The sequence below is a fragment of the Lissotriton helveticus genome, chromosome 10 (assembly GCF_964261635.1).
Source record: "Lissotriton helveticus chromosome 10, aLisHel1.1, whole genome shotgun sequence".
Lineage (NCBI taxonomy): Eukaryota > Metazoa > Chordata > Amphibia > Caudata > Salamandridae > Lissotriton > Lissotriton helveticus.
In genome coordinates, this window is record NC_136071.1 from 1,217,535,524 (window position 1) to 1,217,556,754 (window position 21,231).

Here is a 21,231-nt window from a genome sequence, read left to right on the forward strand (position 1 = left end):
GAAAACCATATAAAGGCAGATTTTTGGTCTTTTATGAGCAGTTTCAATTTGTCCAGCATAGGCACCCGCGCGCCATTAAACATGCGTTTGAGAGCAGCTGCATGCAAAGAAAAGAAACGACTGTCCGCACACCGATCAATACGTGCAAAAGCAACACTATAGTTATAGCAGATTGAAGCAGCACTTGCAAGCTGAGGTCCGCAAAGGTAGCCTGTCTAGTCAGGTTGGGGACTCAGGACATCAGCAGTGTCTGCAAGGTCCTCAGACGCAGGGTGCATAGACTGCCATCGCACAGTGCTTCTACCCCTGCCTCTGTAGGATCCGTGTTGGAGATGCAGCCAGCGGTGAAAGATTAAAACCAACAGGTAATCAGGAGACACCACCAAATAGAATCAACACTACAGATAGATTTTGTATTGAGAAGCACCTGTTTACAATTAAGGAAGATATAGTCAAAGGATCTAAATCAACGATTATGTGCGATTCTTGAAAATCACTCAAGCAAATGTGCAAAGCTACGAGTAAACTACACAATACGCACAAGGTGAGACAGTTGGAATATGCTGTCAAGCAGCAACCTTTTTACCAAAGAAAATGTGGGGTTTTAAGCCTTTAAAAACCTTTATGTTACTGCTCTAGATGAACCAGGCAGGAAGTGCGTTTCAGTATAGTTAAATCACCGGAATAAGAATTACTCGCTTTGTATTAAAATATAAGGCGGGATGAATTTGACTAGAAGTAGTACAGATTGCGTACCGTTGTTGCCGTGCACTCTAAAGACATATAGAGCAGCTCCAAACAACCCCAGGCTAGACTTCTAAGCACATTTAAGACAGCGCATGCTTTGCTGCTTAAGCGTGTACGAATGGAGAGATGCCCCATCCTCCAGTGTTCGGAAAGAACTAACTGGTTCCGCGCGAGGACCGTGTAAGTTAAATCTGAATGAACAGGAATTACACCACAGTCCAGATCACCGCCGGCAACCTCACTAGGAAAGGATGTCAGGCCAAAAGTGAATATCTGGTGAGCCACAACACATACCATTAGTTAGGCAATGACTAGCACTGAGAAACTCCCCGCATGAACGGTCCCTGACTAGACAGTGCAGACGGATCGGCAAAGCAGCAAACTGGTTCTTCCGTCACATTATTTTGTTGTGACTTCTACAGACCAGGTTCGGCAGAACTGCAAGAGGTGAGTAATGAAATGTTAGTAACAATAAAAAAAAAAAATATATATATATATATATATATATTTTAATCAGGTTCAGCATGTGTATTCATTTACATGCTGAACAGAGTAAATCCAAGAACCTGCCATACTTGTGGAGTCCGGGCAACAGGATTGTGGCTGTGATAGACACGAGAGTGAGCATTGGACCCGTAGTGAAAGAGGGCGGAAAGGTAGCAGTGAGCACCGCAAATCTGCACCTCCAAGATTATACAGGGTTGAATCAGAACTGAAAACTCAGATATCTGCCACTGAGTCAAGTCAGTGAGGCGGACAATAGCTGGCGCTTCTGCAACCGCATTTAGTGGAAGTCCACATGAGATGCAGTCAGTCAGGGGTTTGCTTCTTCTACAACCGCATCTGAAGGGATTCCTTACCTGTTTAAAGGCCATCTATAGCATGAAAGCATACCCTAGCCGTTTACTAGCCAACATCTGTAGCATGAAAGCATACCCTAGTGGCTACAGCTTCTGATCTCCTGTTCCATTCTTCGGGGTTGACAATTCAGTGGCATTGATGGTCCACAATAAAACAAAGACCTACAAATCTAAGCTGACAGACAGAAGAATCAATGCAACCCCAACATCAAGAAAAGCCGATCTACGTGCTATTCTGCAGCACTGAAGCATTCACTAAAGGCGCAGTGCACTCCACGGAGGAGAGAGGCATTATTGATAAAAAACAGGTACTATGCACAATCCCGTTGGATGCGAGGGTCCTTCATCACTGATAAAATGCAGGTGTTGTATGCACCCCGTGAGAGGCAGGTGTACACACTCCACAGAAGGAAAGGTTCTTCATCACTGATAGAGAATAAGTGCAATCGCACCCCACAGGATGAGAGGGTCCTTCATCACTTATAAAAAGCAGGCATCATGCTCAGGACAGAGGTGGTGAGGGTCCTTCATCACTGATAAGAAACAGGAGTCATGAAAACCAAAGAGAAGGCAAGGGTCCATCATCATGGATAAGCAGAAGGTGCACGGCCCACCCCGTGGGAGGCTCGACTTCACCATTGATGAAACGCAGGTGCACGGCACACCCCGTGGGATGCTCGACTTCACCATTGATGAAACGCAGGTGCACGGCACACCCCGTGGGAGGCGAGGCTCTTCACCATTGATGGGAAAGCAGGTGCATGGAACACCTGTGGGAGGCGAGGCTCTTCACCATTGATGGGAAAGCAGGTGCACAGCACACCCGTGGGAGGCAAGGCTTTTCACCATTGATGGGAACGCAGGTGCGCAGCACACCCGTGGGAGGCGAGGCTCTCCACCATTGATGGGAAATCAGGTGCACGGCACACCCGTGGGAGGCAAGGCTTTTCACCATTGATGGGAACGCAGGTGCACGGCACACCCGTGGGAGGCGAGGCTTTTCACCATTGATGGGAACGCAGGTGCACATCACACCCGTGGGAGGCGAGGCTCTTCACCATTGATGGGAAAGCAGGAAAGCAGGTGCACGGCACATTCCGTGGGAGGCAAGGCTTTTCACCATTGATGGGAAATCAGGTGCACGGCACACCCGTGGGAGGCAAGGCTTTTCACCATTGATGGGAACGCAGGTGCATGGCACACCCGTGGGAGGTGAGGCTTTTCACCATTGATGAAACGCAGGTGCACGGCACACCCGTGGGAGGGAGGCTCTTCACCATTGATGAAACGCAGGGGCACGGCACACCCCGTGGGAGGCGAGGCTTTTCACCATTGATTAAATGCATGTGCACGGCACACCCCGTGGGAGGCGAGGCTTTTCACCATTGATGAAACACAGGTGCACGGCACACCCCCGGGAGGCGAGGCTTTTCACCATTGATGAAACACAGGTGCACGGCACACCCGTGGGAGGAGAGGCTTTTCACCATTGATGGAAAAGCAGGTGCATGGCACACCCCTTGGGAGGCGAGGCTCTGCACCATTGATGAAACACAGGTGCACGGCACACCCGTGGGTGGCGAGGCTTTTCACCATTGATGGAAAAGCAGGTGCACGGCACACCCCTTGGGAGGCGAGGCTCTTCACCATTGATGAAACGCAGGTGCACGGCACACCCCTTGGGAGGCGAGGCTCTTCACCATTGATGGGAAAGCAGGTGCACGGCACACCCCTTGGGAGGCGAGGCTCTTCACCATTGATGAAACGCAGGTGCACGGCACACCCCGTGGGAGGCGAGGCTCTTTACCATTGATGGGAACGCAGGTTCCAGGGACATGCTGAGAGTCAAGGCTATTTTCTTTTTTTTACATCCACACGCACATGGGAGGTGAACAGTTTGTCATTTCTAAAATGATGGATTTACAATAGGGAGATCAGAGCTGAGAGTCAATAGGTGTCAACCCATGGAGAAAAGAACGGTAAGCTGCCACACTAAAATAAAGTCCCATTGCACCTAGCAGGCAGCAACATTGCTTTGTTTTCTGGATTCTCTATGCCGCACTTGTGCAAGAGAGGATGCCGGCCCTTCCTCAGTGGCTTAAGAAGAGGCAGAGATCACAGCACAAGTCTTGGACCGATCAGCTGGTTGTTCTCACTTTATCAGTGTGGCGTCCAATTCTTGGAATGCTCTCACGACTGCTCTTCCTGACCCAGGTAGGTGATTGGTCCTCTTAGGGCTCAAATGTATCTGTGACATCACTCGCTGGCCCTGGCCTCCAGCTGGATCAGGACACTTGGCTGGTTGTGGTTCTTTTCAGTGAGGGAGAGTAGGAATATCAGGCATAATCCTGGTGCACGAAGAGTGTGATGGTCCATCAGGCTCCATCAAAGGATCTCTTCGCAGACTGAGAACTCTACTCTCGAGAAGAGGAGACTCTGGCGTCTGTGTCAATGATCCTCAGGGACATTTTGCTAGAGTTTAAAACTAACAGGCTTGAGGGGATGGAAGAAATGAAGTTAACCAGCTCAAGATTTGGGTGTTGCTGCTGGGTGCCACCGGCTCCATTACTGGTGCCCTCCACAGCTGCTGGTCTTGAGATTCACCTGAGCCCGGACAATGTTTAAGATGCAGAGCTCAGTCGGAGTGCTCAGACGAGCATTAGAACTAAGGTGCTCAACTGGGCAGAGTTCACCCGTTATTCACCTCTGAAATACAGAGGGTGATGCTAACCTCTGATCAACTCAAACTCAGCTAGGTTGTATCCCAGCTTATCATTGTATATTACTACCTTAATTCCATGCGTAGAAGACAGACTTCAAAGCTTAGGTGACATTTAAATGTCTACAGATCCTGTCCTTCTTTAATTACCAGGGTCCAGTCTAACTGTCAGAACCAACACAGAATACGGTATTGCACGACGAAAAAGCAACTTAAAGCTTAAGCAGACTAATCTAAGGAAAGGGATTTGAGGAGTACAGCTGACATCGAGTGAGATTAATAGTTGGCACACAACATCCAATCAAGACTCTAGAATGAGGAGGCGCACGCTTGAAGACCTTCCTATATACAAAAAAGTAAAGCAGTCACTGCAAAGGGCTCATATAAAAAGATGGCGGCGCTTTGTTAAAACGTATCTGGGCGGAGGAAGTAGTCCCTGGACTGCTAGCAGTGGGAAGGTTCTCCAGACCTTGGAACAGTAAGCACCCAACAAGCTTCATAGCTCGCGCCAAGGGTACAATCTAGCAAGAATGAAGGACAGCTCTTGCGCACACACTAGGGGCTTCCCTTTCTATCCATGTACAGCACATTAACAGGAAAACAAAAGCAAAAGCAAAAAGACATGCCTTAAGGCAGGTCCCACTCAGTGCTAGTTTTAATTTTTTGCTGCAGACAGCCAGAGTCTAAAAACCAACAAGACTTAAAGACTGAAAACAAATGGGCAGACTCGAGCATGGATAAAAAGTCCTCGCTCTTGAACACGCTGCACGTTGTGAATGGTCTCGCTGGCTCCAGGCGGATGGCAAGCCGGCTTACAAGGCCCTCACTACAATGTTAGGATAGTCAAAGAGAATACAAGATCTGAGGAGTGTTGGTACTCGGGGGATAAAACTGAAGCCGAACGCCAAAGCATAGAACAGACAGTTGTGTGCACCACAGGCCCTCAGACAAGCCCAGGAGGCCTGCACAACAGATAATCTTAGACCAAAACACTGCTCACCACTAGAAACGGAATACAACAAAAGTAGTCCTTGAAGAGTCTCCTATGTGCATGGACCACGAATCGGCTACAAACGTGGAGCACACGAACCTTAAACAAGCTGCGCAAATCTTCTAAGTGAGTAGGAGCCACAACGGTTTCGTCTGCTCAGATGGTGACAGACCGGATTCATTGCAACACACATCCTAGCTGATGGCGGCTGGTGACAGAATGACAGCAGCCGACTCATCCCAGAGGCAGCATGTGATATCTAAAATATTCTGTTTTCCAAGCTGCACAATGACAAGAAGCAAGGTCACTTCGGGCTGATCTGTGGTTTTGTAGAGGTGGCGTACTGTGAATAAACAAAATCATCATATTTTAGATGCTAGCTGCAAGTGATATGGAATACTGTATATTACACAGAAAAGCTGTTCCACAGTGATCCTTTGGAAGGAGTTTTGATGTCCCAGGAGTGTGTGTACCTGTGTTTTCAATCGGCTGTCAGTCCAAACTACAAAAAGGCATCTGGAGTTTCATTAGCTTATTCTGCAGTAAACACTAAGTAATAAATGTTAACAAATCGCAAAGGTTTTCAGAACCTTGAAAACAAAAGTTATAGGCATCTTCAACCAAAATACATCTACATTTTAAGAAAAAAAAAAAGAAAAAGAAATAAAGTGTGCTTAAATCGCAGTCCATGTTAATTATGAACGTTTCTTTTGCCAAGCAACCCAGGCACAGAAGCACTTCAGTTCCTTTCTCACGTGACACCACAATTGAGTGCAGAGAATGGACTTCTGCGAGAGCCAAGCCCAAAGGACTCTTCAGTGACAAGCTGAGGATCCATCTTCTCCTGCAGGGCTCAGGTACCGACCCGAGGTGCCATCGTTAGTCGTAGCGCTCAGATACCGACCCCACATGCCATCTTTAGTCGTGGCGCTCAGATACCGGCCAGAGGTGCCATCTTTAGTCGTAGCGCTCAGATACTGACCCGAAGTGCCACCTTGCGTCGTAGAGCTCAGATGGATTTAGAAGAATCTTGTTTGCTGATGAGAACCTCGAGGAGTCGAAGCTTGGCTTTTATTTTCTTGTATTCTCTGTAATCTTCAAGCCGCTGAGCTCGGTCCTCCTTCTGTGCATTCCTAGATGCAGGAGAAAAAAAGGACTTAGTACTCTGCAGATAATAGGCATCTAAACAGAGTGAGAAACTGCACACTGTAAAAAGTATGTTTTCTTTATGTAAAAATGTGTTATTCTTGAAAGTGCTTTAAAATGAACAAGTTACTTACCTTCGGTAACGATACATCTGTAAGAAACATTAGTTAATTATAGATTCCTTACCTCAGAATTGCCCCCAGGCGCCAGACTGGATCCGAAAAGTTTTTTCGTCAGCAGTACACCTGCGCGTCAGTCGACTCCACGTCAGTCGACGGCAGCGTGGTCGCTAGGATGACGTCGCAGAAGCTACTGACACCGTCCTCGCGTGCGGTCAGTTTTGTACACGACTTTCCGCGACAGGGACGCAGAGCCATGCAAGACACCGACCACTGGTGCACAAAACTAGGGCCCAGAAAGGATAACAACCTTAGAAATCAGATTGCAGAATGGGGAGGATGGGTGGGGCGGGAAGGAATCTATAACTAGCGAATGCTTCTTACAGATATATCGTTACCGAAGGTAAGTAACTGGTTCATCTGAAAGAAACACGTTAGTTATAGATTCCTTACCTTAGAATTGATACCCCAGAAATACCAACACCGGAGGTGGGTCTGCAAACTAAGATCACACCAGAAAGTCATGGAGAACAGAACGGCCAAAGAAGCTTTCTCTCGGGACTTGGCTCTGCAGGCAGTAGTGCTTGGTGAACGCGTGAAGTGATGCCCACGTAGCTGCCTGGCAGAGGTCATTCAGAGGGACTTCCCACCTCAAAGCAGTAGTGGCCGCCGTCACCCTGGTGGAATGGGCGTGCATCCCTACTGGAGGGTCCTTTTTAGCCAGAGAATAGCAGGCTTTATTGCACAAAACGACCCATCTAGAGATGGTCCGCTTGTGTACGGCCTGACCTTTCTTGGCGGCCACGTAGCCAACAAAGAGCTGGTCATCCACCCGGAACTGTGAGGTGCGATCCAGATAAAAGGAGAGCGCAGGTTTTGGGTCCAGACGGTGAAGACTCTTCCTCTTTCGAAGGATGCTGAAAGAAGGCAAAGTGATGGTCTGTCCGATGTGAAAGGCTTTGACAACCTTGGGCAGAAAGGATGGACGAGTCCCGAGAACTACCTTGTCCGGATGGACAGACAGGAAAGGAGGCTTAGATGAAAGAACCTGGAGCTCACTCACTCTTTTGACAGATGTGATGGCAACCAGGAATGCAGTTTTAAGAGTCAGAAGTCTCAAAGGACAGTTGTGAAGCGAATTAAAGGGAACGCACATTAAAAAAGTCAAGACTACGTTCAAGTCGCACTGAGGCATAACAAAAGGAAAAGGAGGAAAGAGATGAGTTCTGCCTTTCAAGAAACAATTTACAACCGGGGACTTGAAAAGAGAAGGCTGATCTGGAAGCTGAAGGAAGGCAGAGCTGGCCGAGAGATCGCCCATGATAGTGCCCAGAGCAGAGCCCTGCTGGGCCAGAGAAAGGAGGAACAAGAGGACCACAGAAAGAGGGGCAGAAAGGGGATCCACGGCCTTTGTTGTGCACCATGCCACAAACCTATTCCATCGACAGGCGTATACCAGCTCAGTGGAGGGGCACCTAGCTGCCACAATTACATCACAGACGTAGGGAGGCAAGTCAAAAGACGTTAACTGCCGCCACTCAATCTCCGCGCAATGAGGTGGAGGCTGGTCAGGTTCGGGTGCAGAACCATCACGTTTGATCTGCACTCTGGGTAGAAGTGGTATAGGCGGAAATGCGTATAGAAGACGGCAATTCCACTCGCAACGAAAAGCATCGCCTAGTGAGTGCCTCCTTGGAAATTCCATCTCGTAGAATTGCTGACATTGCGTATTCTCTTTGGTGGCGAATAGATCTAACTGCTGAAAGAGACCTTGCACCACCACCGAGTGAAGATGCCAATCGTGATCCATCATGCACCTGCGGCTTAGTTCGTCTGCCCTGGCGTTCAAGGAACCGGACAGGTGTTGGAGCACCAGGGATATGCCCTGATGTTCCAGCCATGTCCAGAGACGGAGGGCCTCTGGACATGGCTGGAACATGGTCCACAACCCCACCCCACCTTGTTTGTTGCAGTGCCACATGGCAGTGGTGTTGTCCGTGAACCCCTGCACTACTCTTCCCCGGACCGCCCGAAGCACCAGAAGGTAGATGTGTCGCTCGGACTACGCCGGAGATCAGAGGCCTCTGATCTCCGCCTCTCTCATGTGGCCGCCCCATCCCAGAAGGGATGAGTCTGTTACCACTGTGTGTTCTGGTTGGGTAAGGGAGAGGGATCTGCCGTTGAACAAATCCTGGTTTGTGAGCCACAACTGCAATTGTTGTGCAGTGCCCTCAGAGATATGGATGCAATCGGACAGATTCCCCTGATGCTGTGCCCACTGGAACTTCCCACTGCAGAGCCCGCATATGCCACCTGGCATGATCGACCAGCAGGATGCAGGAGGTCATAACGCCCAGCAGCCTCAGGGTCATTCTGAGGCTGAAAGATTGGGATCATAGCCTAAATATCCCGGACTCGCTGTTCGGGAGGATAAACCCGAAACTGCGTCGTGTCCAGAACTGCTCCGATGAAGAGGAGCTTCTGAGAGGGAATCAGGTGTGACTTTGGCACGTTGATGGAGAACCCCAGCGAATGCAGGTCATCGGCCGTAGTCTAGAGGTGGGAGACGTCTGCCTGGGGTGAGCCCGCCTTCAGCAACCAGATGTCTAGATAGGGAAGGACTGGAACCCTAGATATGCGCAGATGAGCTGCGACCACTGCCATTACTTTCGTGAACACCCGAGGGGCGCTGGTAAGCTAAAGGTGAGCACAGTAAACTAAAAATGCTCGTGGCCGAACGTGAACCGCAGGTAACACCGGTGGGCCGGCAGGACGGGGATGTGAAAATAAGTGTCCTGCAAGCCCAACACTGTCACCCAGTCTTCAGGGTCGAGAGCAGACAGGACCTGAGCCAGGGTCAACATTTTGAACTTCTTCCAGAGTAAGCAGTTGACATTCCTGAAATCCAAGATAGGACATGGGCCCTTTTCCTTCTTGGGCACTAGATAGCAGTGGGAATAGCAACCACGACCTACTTCTGGGGCAGGAACGCGCTCAATGGTTCCCTTGGACAAGAGAGCCATAACTTCCAGTTGGAGAAGCGCCAGATGAACCCCACCTACATACAATGGTACTGGGGTGGCATGGCTGGAGGAGTAGTGGAGTAGCCCCGTCGGAATATCTCCAAAACCCACCTGTCCTGCATGATGGTGCGCCAGTGGGGGAAGTGATGGCGAATCCTGCCGCCCACTGGCGTTTGATGGGACTGAAAGTTCGGACTAGGAGGGTTTTGAGGCTGCTGCATAGGGGGTGGAGGTGGACAGGCCCGCCCGCTGGCTCCCAGAACCACGCCTGTGGTTCCCAAGTCACCGGACGCGTGGAAGTTGATCTTGCGCCTGCCTGTGGCTCTGAAAGGAACGTGTTGTGACACTCCTTCCATGGCCACGAAAGGGACGAAAAGCAGACCGTGTAGGTTGCGAGGTGGAGAGGCCCAAGGACTTGGCCGTAGCCCGAGAGTCCTGAAAAGCTCTAGCACAAGGTCTGCTTTGTCGCCAAACAGGCGACAGCCATCAAAGGGCATGTCCATCGAGGTGTTCTGGACATCCCCAGAAAAGCCAGTCGTCCTCAACCACGCGTGACGGCGAAATAATCCTGCCCAGTGAGTCGGTGGTGTCCAGATGGCGAACTTTGCTGCATCTCTTCCCTCGGCAACAGCAAGGGAGAGCACAGCCCGGGCCTTCTCCGGACACTGAGGCAGAACCTGCGCGACCGTATCCCACACAGAGTGGGAATAACAGCCCAAGAGGCATGCAGTGTTCACCGACCACAGCCCTAAGCTGGAGGAAGAAAACATTTTCCTCCCAAGCTGATCAAGCCTCCTGGATTCCCTGTCCGGTGGTGCGTTAGGGAATGCGCTCTACGACGTAGAGGCTTGGACTTTCAAGCTCTCGGGGGAAGGGTGTTGGGAGAGGAAAGTGGGGTCGGCCGGGCGGTGGCATTGGGCAACCATCCTATCCACAGGAGCCCCTGTGTTGGGCCTGGACTATGTCCCCAAAAGGATGGCAGTGAGGGCATAATTAAAGGGCAGCAGGGGCTCCGAAGAGCTTGCTGCCGGCTGAAGCACCTCTGTCAGGAGATTAGTCATGACTGCCACAGAAGGGAGCTCGAAGTTTAGGGCCTCGGCCACCCTATGCAACACCACTGCATAAGACGGTGCCTCCTCTGTAGCCACAGTAGGAGGAGACAACATGCCTAGGTCTGGTGAGGTATACAGACCACTGGCGTCCCCGGTTCCTCCCTCCAGTCCGGATCATCCAACTGGGCAGTAAGAGGGTCCTCCCGACACCTCCTAGTCTTCCTCACTCTCTTCTGGCTGCCAAACTGGTTGAAAAAGGTCAGGGTGCAATGTATGCACAAAATTACCCATCGGCCCTGGACGTGGCGTCCGTCGACGCCGGTCCGGCTCCGTAACCACATCGGTGCAGTAGCCGGGGTCGACGCCGGCTGGAGGTCCAACATGCATTGGCTGTGGACATGGTGCTGGTGGAGTCGGCACCGGCGGAGGTGTCACAAGGTCGACCTGCGCCGATCCGGATCCAGGCCGGGATTCAAGGGGGCCCTGTGGTGCCGGGGCCGAAGTAGACGGCGTTTAAGGCCTAGGCCCCCCCAGTGGACCCATGGGGCCCGAAGGCGCACCGGCGGGTCGGGCTGCTCAAAGATGATATGCATGGCTTTGTAAAATTGACAAAGCTGGGCAGGGGTCGCTCCCGGTCCCGGGAAGGGAGGGAAGGCCGGAGTCGACCCTGAAGGCTCTGCACGTGGAGCCACGAAAATGGCACCACCCGCAACCTTTGTCGTGTCGGTCGACAGACTAGGGGCAGTTGAAGAGTGACAATCCTTCTTCGACTTCTTATGCTTTGACTTACCGGACGAGTGAGAAGACTTCGACGAGGAGTGATGGGGGTTCCACAATCGGTCCTCTGACTTCCCACGCAACCTGGACCTCGAGCGACGCGGAGCCGACTGACGGGCCTCGAGGAGCTTTCGGGACCGCTCCCGCAAAGACTTCGGGCCATGGTCCGGCAGTCGGAGCACGACTTGGGATCGTGGTCGCGCTCCAGACAGAGGCACACGCGGTGCGGATCAGTTCCCAACATCAGTCGAGAACAGGAACCGCAGGCCTTGAAACCGGGCATCCCTCGTGCACCGGGAGTCGATATAGACTTTAAAAAGATTTGACAAAAAGTTGCAAAAAGTCAGTAAAAAAAAATTGATTGGGGATTCCGCTCTGTCCGGACCTGCGCTTGCTGGAACGGAAAAAGAAAGAACTGACGTCAGCACTCGAGGGTGGCGTCTAAGTAGCTTCCGCAACGTTATCCCGGTGACCATGACGCCAACTACGGACACGGAGTCAACCTACTCCACCTACTGACGCGCATAGGTACTGCTGAAGGAAAAATATTCCGGATCCAGTCTGCGCCTGGGGTAATTCTAAGGTAAGAAATCTATAACAAACGTGTTTCTTTCAGATACATACTTAATTGTAATAGATGCAATATAAATCAACACATTGATTGGGTTTGGAATAAAAGATTGGATTTTTTCTTCTTTAAACTGTAGGCCACAAACATGGCTTGCTATGTAATGCTACTCTCACAATAAAGTTACACAGAACCAACCACGTCCCAGTAATGCTGCACAACCTGCACGATGCAGAGCCCCTGGACATCACTTGTAAATCCAACACACCAAGAAAGCAGGCTTAAAGCTGTTTCAATATAATTGCTGAACGGACCTGCACCCTCAATTGTCCCCACCTGGAAGCTTCCCCATTGTCGGTAGCAACAGTACATCATTGGAACATTCAGTCTAGCAAAACTTTGTGCCTTTGTGTGCCTGTCAATCTCTTTGTGTTCATCTCTGTGACTGAGCTTGTGTCTAAGTGTCTCTTTCCATATGTGAATAAGTCGGTGTGTCACTCCCCGACAGTGTGTAGGTCTCAATACGAGTTCATCACTGCATATAGGAACTCTAGCAAACACAAGCTTTGACAACGCGCATTCTCAACAGTAGGGAAAACATCTAATCAACGTTCTCCTCTTAAGATTTTCTGTGCTATCTTGGGATAGAGTCACCTTTCGTGATCAGTAGGTCGTCGTTGGCTTAGTTCAGCTGCCCTGGTGTTCACAAAGCCCACCAGGTTTGCTGATGACCTGTGATATGCCCGAAGGTCGAGCCAACTCCAAAGGTGACTAGCTTCTTAACACTGGAGCCAGAACCCCATCCAATCCTTTTTTTGGCAATGCTACATGGCAGTTTGTTGTTCATGAGAAGTTGCACGGCCTGCAACAACAACAAACTGATGTGAAGTCAAGTTTCCGCCGTCTTGGGGGCTGCTGGCTGTAGGACACGCCGGGATTTCTCTGGAGCAGGTTTGAGGTTTGGACAGGCTGGTAGGGCTGGGGCCACGTCTGTGGGTGAGCAAATCCAGTGCTCGCGGGAGTCAGGTTTGAGGTTGCTGGCTGCAGGACACACTGGGATTTCGCTTGTGCAGGTTCGAGGTGGGGATAGGCCAGTGGGTCTGGGGACAAGTCAGTGGGCGCCCTTCTCTTCTTAGCTTTAGCACAGCTCTTCGGTGCTCTTCTTCTTGGTCGGTTCTCGTCTGAGGAGGCAAGGTTTGGGGTGGCCCTAAATACTAGATTTAGGGGCGTTACAGTTATGTAAAGGTTGGGACCAATGGGTCACCCTCAAGTGGGAAGCCACGACTCCCAGGGAGGTTGAGATCTGCCACGATGCCTACTGAGGTTGAGATCTGCCACGATGCCTACTGAGGTAACGATCCGCCACGACACCCAGGGAGTTTGCCATCCGCCACGACGCCCAGGGAGTTTGCCATCCGCCACAACGCCCAGGGAGTTTGCCATCCGCCACGACGCCCAGGGAGTTTGCCATCCGCCACGACGCCCAGGGAGTTTGCCATCCGCCACGACGCCCAGGGAGTTTGCCATCCGCTACTAGGTGGCGGCTCCCACTGCAACCTTCCTTCCAGCAGCGTCTATCCTTTTGCCCTCCTCCTTTGGTGGACAGGAATTTCCTGTGGCTCATGCAGAGTCCCACTTCCAGGCAGTGTGCACTATGAAGGAGTCTGGAGACACAATCTGTAACGTAGATCGGATCTGAAGGAGACGTTTTTTACTTTTTTTTTACCCTAAGGGTAACCACCTGGGTTCTAACGGGTTCTTTAAAAAAGTTTCGGCCAGACTTAGGCATCGGCTTTACGCAATGCGAGAAACTGCCACTAATCGCTCTGACTCTGCTAATGTTTCCACGAGTAGTATTCATCCTCAGGAAAGGTATAATGCAGCCCATTAAATGAGCCCGTGGTAGGTCATCATGTTGTCAGGGGGAGAGGCCTTAGGTGAAGCAGGCTCTAAGTCTGCATCCCCTGGAGGGTCTGCATCATAATCCTTCCAAGGGTTGTTCATCGGCTGAGCATAAAAGGGTGCCTCGTATTTGTCAGGAGGCATCAGGTGTGTCTCCTAAATACTTCATTTTGCGGTGTTAAAGGGAGTGACAGGTAGTATCCAATGGGCTACTTAACTTTATCGTTCCTACACCCCCATATGACCACTTCCTGTGGGAATAACCCTGACCCAGTGAACCTAATTTCACCCAAAACCAAGTCAGTGGGATTCTGGTTTCCTGTTCACATCAGGTAGCCCCCTTAGGAGTGGAACGAGCCTGATCAGGAACACGCCACCTGACTAGCTCATTTTCCCGCTTGTCCTGGAGCCATGTGGGTCTGAGCAGGGGTGGCATGTCCCCTGTCTGGGAGAAGCCAGAGTCACATATCAAAAACTGCAGACGCCTTTGAAGCCTCCAGCCTTGATAGGTTGATTACTTAGCCACCCTGCTTGGAGAAGGTGACAACACCTCCAGCTGGAGCAGGCATTGTTTCTGCTCTCAGACAGCGTCGGCTATCACCTCTAGGGGGGTCAGAAGCCGGTCTGTGGTGGCAGGGTGGTCTACACCAGTCACCCAAGACACTGGCAGTCGGTAGGTTTTCAGGGGACACCTATAAGGTGCCCTCTGGGTGCCTGTATTAAATCCATCGCTGGCATCAGTGTGGGTTTCAAGTCAAGGAAAGGTTTAGTCAGCTGCTTTTTAAGACAGACATAAAAACACATAGAAAAAGAACATTATCATTTCATAATATTTACAGCAGTATAACAATAAAAACTCAGCTCCTCTTATACAAGATAGTCCAATTACAACTCAGTATTTATACAACATTTCCTCTATTGAAGCACCTTCTTTAAAAACATTGCTAATCTTTACGCTATTTGCTCATTTCCCAGTAGCTGGAGTAAAAAACATGGCTGGGCAACACTGCCTAAGCACCTGATTTTTTTTTGTTTGCTGTCCTGGTGCTCCTTTCAAGTTTTTGATGGGTGTCGTTGATTAAATGCTTCTCGCAGCAACACCAATCAAAGTTGCTCTGCACGAGCATCATTTCAGGGATCTTCGTTAGTATGGGTGCGAACCAGATGGCAGAGAAACAATATAATAATGGGTGCCCATGACCATTCATTACTAAGCGACGAGTCATAGCATACCTTGGGACACAAATGGACTTCTTGCATAATCTTAAGTTGAGTATCCGACTTTAACGTTGTTGGTGGACGCTAGGACACATGACAGGTGGAGATAACATGACAGAACTCTGACCGCCAGCTGCGCCGCACCAATAGCAGCACCGATGACCTGACTGGACACTACTAGTCATTTTGTACGAATTCCAAGAAGTCTGTCTTCAGTGTCTTGGCAGGTCATGTGCAAAAGAGGTGAATATCTCCTGCAATGCTCTGTAAAACTATCCCAACAATGCAGTCCTAAAGGCTGTGTGCGGCCCATCACCCTTTAAGCTCAGTTGCATCAATTCACTTGCTTTCCCTTCCAGGTGGAATGGATATTTCAGGTCAGGCAGCATTCCTTTTTTCCATTTGTGAAACTATGAAAGAGTCTGGCTTTGGGTCTTGTCCCAAACAAATTGGATCTTGATCCAATGGCTTGAATTTTTTCTTGGAGAGAACGAATAGTTTTCTTACCTGTCGGTGTAGTTTTGCAGCTTGAAGATCTTTCTGGATTAACTATGCTTTGCATTATTCCGCGGTCTTGTGGTTGGGTCCGGAATTGTAGTCTTTTCTTTGTTTTTTTTTTTTCCGTAGCCCAGGTGGGCGTCGGCGTCCCACCTCTTTGGGTGTATTTCCGGTGACGTCAGCATGCTTCCTGCGGAAGCTCCCACTCTTGGGCGCCATCTTCGGATTATTTTTTCTGTGTTTGTTCTGTTTCCGAAGTTATGGCAATGTTCCATTAAGTAATTTTCCGCTTTTAACCTTTAAGGTGTTTTGTTTTAGTATTTGTCTCTGTTTTAGCCACCTTTTTTTTTTTTTTTTTTTTAACCACCTTTTCTCTCTCCAGCCTCCTCTTTCTGGCGGAGGTGGGTGGGTTCGCTATTGAATCCAGAAAGATCTTCAAGCTGCAAAACTATACCGACAGGTAAGAAAACTATTCGTTTTGCAGCGTGAATCTTTCTGGATTCACTATGCTGTGCATAGACTTTGTAGCGGTTTCTTATTTCTGTGGCGGCCGGGTGGAAAATGAGCGTTGGTTATTGAATATGTGTTGAAGCACCTTTTGTCCGACTTGTGCTTCTCTGTTCATCTGTATATCCACACAGTAGTGCTTCGTGAATGTGTGCACCGAAGCCCATGTTGCCGCCAGGCATATGTCCTCTATGGGTGTGTTAGCCAGGAAGGCTATTGTAGCACCCTTTTTCCTAGTGGAGTGGGCACGTGTCCCCTCTGCTAGCTCTTGTCCTGCACGCTTGTGGCAGAGCTGTATTGTTTGTGCGATCCATCGTGCAATGGTCTCTTTGGTTACTGCTTTCCCCATGAAACTGTTGGCGAATGACACAAAGAACTGTTTTGTTTTCCTGTGTCCCTTCGTTCTCTCAATGTAGTGCATGACTGCCCTTCTGGTGTCTAGGGTGTGCAGGGCTCGCTCTGCGCTAGTGGCTGGTTTTTGGAAAAAACTCGGTATCTGTATAGACTGGTTCATGTGGAACTTGGACACCACCTTTGGCATGAAGTGTGGGTCAGTTCTCATCACAACCCTATCATTGTGCATTTGTGTGTAGGGTTCTTGTAGCGTCAGCGCTTGAAGCTCGCTTACTCTGCGTAAGGACGTTATTGCAACCAGGAAGGCTGTTTTCATAGTTAGGATCTTTAGGGAGGCCTTGTGAAGTGGTTCAAAGGGCTCTTTCATGAGTTCCGTTAGGACTATGTTTAAGTTCCATGCAGGTGGCGGCACCCGCTTGGGTGGTGCGATTCTCTTTGCTCCTTCCAGGAATCTTTTCACCACTTGTGATGTGAAGAAACTCTTGCACGTTTCTCCTCTGGTGTAAGCGACTATCTCGCCAAGTGAACTCTTAACGAGGATGAACTAAGGTTCCTCTCTAGCAGGTGCGTGAGGTACTTTAGCACTGTGGAGTCCTTCTTCATTTTATTGTGAAGCTTTTCTCTTCTGCACCACATTGTGAATCTTTTCCACTTCGCAACATAGCACTTCCGAGTGCTGGGGTTTCGTGGCTCCCGAAGAACCCTCAGGGTGCTTTCTGGTAGTTTTAAATGTGCAAACTATGTCCTCAGGAGCCACGCCACGAGGCTCAGGCTCTCTGGTTCTGGGTGCAGCACTTCTCCATTCTGCATGGAGAGCAGGTCTTTTCTTTTGCCGAATCTGTGGGGTGCACACTGTGTCATCTCCATGATCTGCGAGTACCATGTCTGTCTGGCCCACTGCGGTGCGACCAGTATCAGGGTCATGTTGCTCGTTTTGCATTTGCTCAGCACTCTGTGCATCAGCGGTATCGGGAGGAAAAGCGTAAGCAAATGTCCTGGACCAATCTATCCATAGGGCATTCCCCAGGGATCCCTCCTCGGGCGGTCTGGATGCAAAGTTTTGGCATTTTGCATTCTGGCGTGTGGCAAACAGGTCCACCGATGGAGTTCCCCATCTGTCAAACAGCCACCTTGCCTCTTGTGCATTGAGCTACCACTCGTGGGATGCCGATGTCTGTCTGCTGAGCCAATCTGCTTGAACGTTGTCCTTCCCTGGTAGGTGTATGGCTAGCAGGTCTATCTTGAGTGGGATGGCCCATCTCCATATCTCATGTGCTAGCTTTGAAAGCATGGCTGACTGTGTCCCACCCTGCTTGTTGATGTAGAACATTGCTGTGGTGTTGTCTGTTTGTATCAATAGCATGTGCTTGTACAGCCTCGTTTGGAAAGCTTTCAATGCAAGGAAGATTGTCTTCAATTCTAGGTAATTGATGTGCTTTGTCGCATCTGCTGGTGTTCACAGTCCTCTCACTTTGAGTTCCTCAATGTGAGCGCCCCATCCCTTCAGGGATGAGTCTGTGGTGATGGTCACTGTTGGTGTTGGGGGCGTTTGAGGCTCTCCCCATGTTATGTTCTCCATGTTCCACCATGTCATTTCCTTCTGCACCCAGTGCGTAACAACCACTAGATCTTCCCAACGGCCTGTAGCTTGTGACCATTGCTCCTGTAGCCATTCTTGAATGGGTCTCATGTGGAGCCGTACATTTGGTACCAGGTGGATGCATGATGCCATCATCCCCATGATATTGCTCGCAGTCCTCACTGTCCGAGCTTGCCCCTTCTGGTAGAGCCGAGTTTCTTTCACAAGCGCTCTTGCCCTCTTCTCGCTGGGGACCACCTTGCCCTGCAAGGTGTTGATCTGTGCTCCCAGGAAAATCTTCACTTGTTCCGGTTCCATTGAGGATTTCTTCCAATGGATGGAGAACCCCAGGTTTATGAGCGTGCTCGTCACTGTATGTGCGTGCTGCTTGCATCTCTGGTATGAGTTTGCTTTTACTAGCCAGTCATCCAGGTAAGGATATACGTGTATTCCTTTCCTTCGTAGGTGTGCTGCGACCGCTGCGAGACACTTTGTGAAGACCCTTGGTGCTGGTTTTAGCCCGAAGGCTAGTGTTATGAACTGGTAGTGGTTTTCTCAGATGGTGAATCTGAGCATATGCTTGTGCTTTCTGTTCATTGGGATGTGCAGGTAGGCATCCTTGAGGTCTATTGTGACCATGAAGTCCCCGATTTGCAATTGCGGGAGCACCTCTTGCTGGGAGGTCATTTTGAACTTTTGCGTTCATATGAATTTGTTCAGGAACCTTAGGTCCAGAATGGGTCTCATTGTTTCGTCTACTTTTGGTACCAGGAAGTACGTTGAGTATACACCTTTGTTCCTTTCCCTGAAGGGTACTCGTTCTATGGCCTGCTTCTGCAGGAGCTCCTTTGCTTCTTCCTGAAGACGCTCTAGTTGTTTGTTTGCTAGTGGTCTTCTTTTTGTTTTTCTGCTTGTTGGCCTCCCCTCCAACTCTATGCAGTATCCGAATTGGATGATGTTGAGAATCCATTTGTCTGATGTGATTTCTCTCCATGTTTGGAGGTAAAATCTTAATCTTCCTCCCACTGGTGTTATGTGATCGTAGGAGATTAGTTTGTGTAAAACTTGATCCCTCTGTACGTGCTGAACCCTGGGATCTTTCCTGTGGGTGGGCGCACGTAGTTTTTTGAAGTCACTTAAGAGGCGGGCTGCTGACCCCTCTTTTATTCTGTCCACGTCCATTTCCTCTCCCTCGAAAGGACTGGCCTCTTGGCTGGTACTGCCAGGACTGTTTATGCTGACCATGCTGAGCTTGTGTGTCTGCCTGGTGCGCTTGTTGGAAAGCCTGGTGTGATGTACCTGGCTGGTTTCCATCTCTCCCGCTGGGTCTTCGTGACGGGGTGCCCCTTTTGCCACCTCTGAACTGCAATGCTCCCATGGACCTTGCCGTTTCGTTATCCTTCTTCAGTTGGCTGAGCTTCTCGTCAACTGGTGCTCCAAACAAGGTTTCGCCGTTGAACAGTGTGTTCAGGATGCTGTGCTGCACCTCGGGCTTGAAACCTGAAATCCTGAGCCAGGCGTTGCTCCTCTCAGTGATGCCCATCATGAGCCTGCTGGAGGTGTCTGCTCCATCCAGGGCAGTCTTGAGGCAAGAATTTGCCGCGTTCTTCCCCTCCTCCACCAATTTCTCGGCCTTTTGCCTGGAATCTTGGGGCAGGTCCTTCACCAACTGACCGAGCTCCTCCATGATCTGGTACATGTGCCTGTTGATCAGGGCGTTGGAATTCGATGGCGCCAGTGGGTTGCGGCATTCCGTTCAATCCTTCTGCCCACCAGGTCCATCCTCTTGCTTTCCTTATCTGGAGGTTGCCCAGAAGTAGTGGGCACGTTAGCCCTCTTTCTTGCTGTGGCTGTGATGGAGTCTGCTGAGACCGTGCCCTGAATGTAGGGTAGGTCTTTTGACGAATGTTTGTATTTCTTCTCCGTCCTGGGGGTGACCGCCTTGCATGTTGCGGGCTCCTTGAATGCTTCCCTTCCCTGAGCCAAGATGCTGTCGAGCATGGGGAGGTACTGGCTCTTCGTTTGGGTGGGGAGCAGTGTCTCTAGAAGGAAGTCTGCTTTCTGCTGCTCTTCGTCGAGCTTGAGCCTGAATGCCGCTGCGGCAGTCTTTATCACCGAGTTGTAGGCCCCGATGTCGTCCGCGGCGAGGGCCTCGAGGGATATGTGTCGATGGCCTCCTTTTAAAGTGTCGACATCCAGATAATCCACATCCTGTGTTTCAGAGGGAGCAGACCCGGGGTCAGTCCTGCTGTCCTCTTCCTCCTCATAGTCGTAACTATAGTAGGGACTCTCTTCCTCTTCCTGGTCGATTTCCTCGACGTCAGCCGCCTGTTCCTCGGCGTCATAGTCTTCCTCCTCGACCACCTCTACAACCTGTGCCTTGGTTTTGTGGGGGATCGTGTAGACCTTCATCTTGGCGTCGAATTCCTTCTTCCGCTGCAAGATGCTTTCCAATTCGGCCTCTAGGCGCCTTTTCTTTTTCTCCATCTCGGCTGCGTGTTCCGCGTCGGATGGTTCGGCCGCTCTTTTCGGCGGTTGGCTCGGCGCCGAGCTGATCCTCGGTGTCGAAGGCTTCGTCGCCGAACTGGATTTCGTGTCTCTGGTCTGCATCGGCCTCGAAGTTGCTTTAGGGTCCTTCTCCCTCGGCGTCGAACGATCCTTTTCGGGAACGTTTTTCGATGACTTTTGCTGTTCAACAGTCCTCGGCGCCGGGGACTCCTCCTCAGAGGATCTGCTGGGCCTGGTAACAGCAGTGGGCGCCGAAGTTTTTGGCACCGGCGCTTTCGAGGCCTTGCTCTCGTTCTTTCGAGACTCAGAGTCTCTCGGGTGTTTAGGGGCCATAGAGTCTACTACCTTATCAGAAGTCTGGGTATTATCGGTCTCTACGACCGTGTAGCAGTCTTCGGCGGCGGTGTTGTCCTCTTCCTCGGAAGACAACCCCAGACCGTGAAGGGATGGAGTCAGGGCTTTGCCCTGCAGGGTGGCGTGCGCTACCCTCTGCCTCGCTCTCACGCGAAGGGTCTTCGGGGTGAAGACGGAGCAGGCGTTGCAGTCCTTGCTCCTGTGGTCGACCGGTAGGCAAAGGTTGCAAACCGGGTGCTCGTCCTTCTGCGCGTACTTGTGGTGGCAGTTATGGCAGAACTTGAAGGGCGTGTTGTCCATCTTGAGCGC

The 21,231-nt window shown here is 50.5% G+C and overlaps 1 protein-coding gene across 1 annotated transcript in view; it reads right to left on the reverse strand.

The window, feature by feature from the left end:
* Positions 1 to 3,461: 3,461 nt before the first annotated feature.
* Positions 3,462 to 21,231, reverse strand: part of FAM13B (family with sequence similarity 13 member B) — a 333,002-nt gene continuing 315,232 nt past the window's right edge. Inside the window, exons 22-23 of the mRNA XM_078664100.1 lie at positions 3,965 to 6,450; positions 3,462 to 3,905 (exon numbers count right to left, since the gene is read on the reverse strand). Coding sequence (XP_078520226.1) covers positions 6,327 to 6,450 — 124 coding nt within the window. The 3' untranslated portion in view covers positions 3,462 to 3,905; positions 3,965 to 6,326. The remainder of the gene's footprint in view (positions 3,906 to 3,964; positions 6,451 to 21,231) is intronic.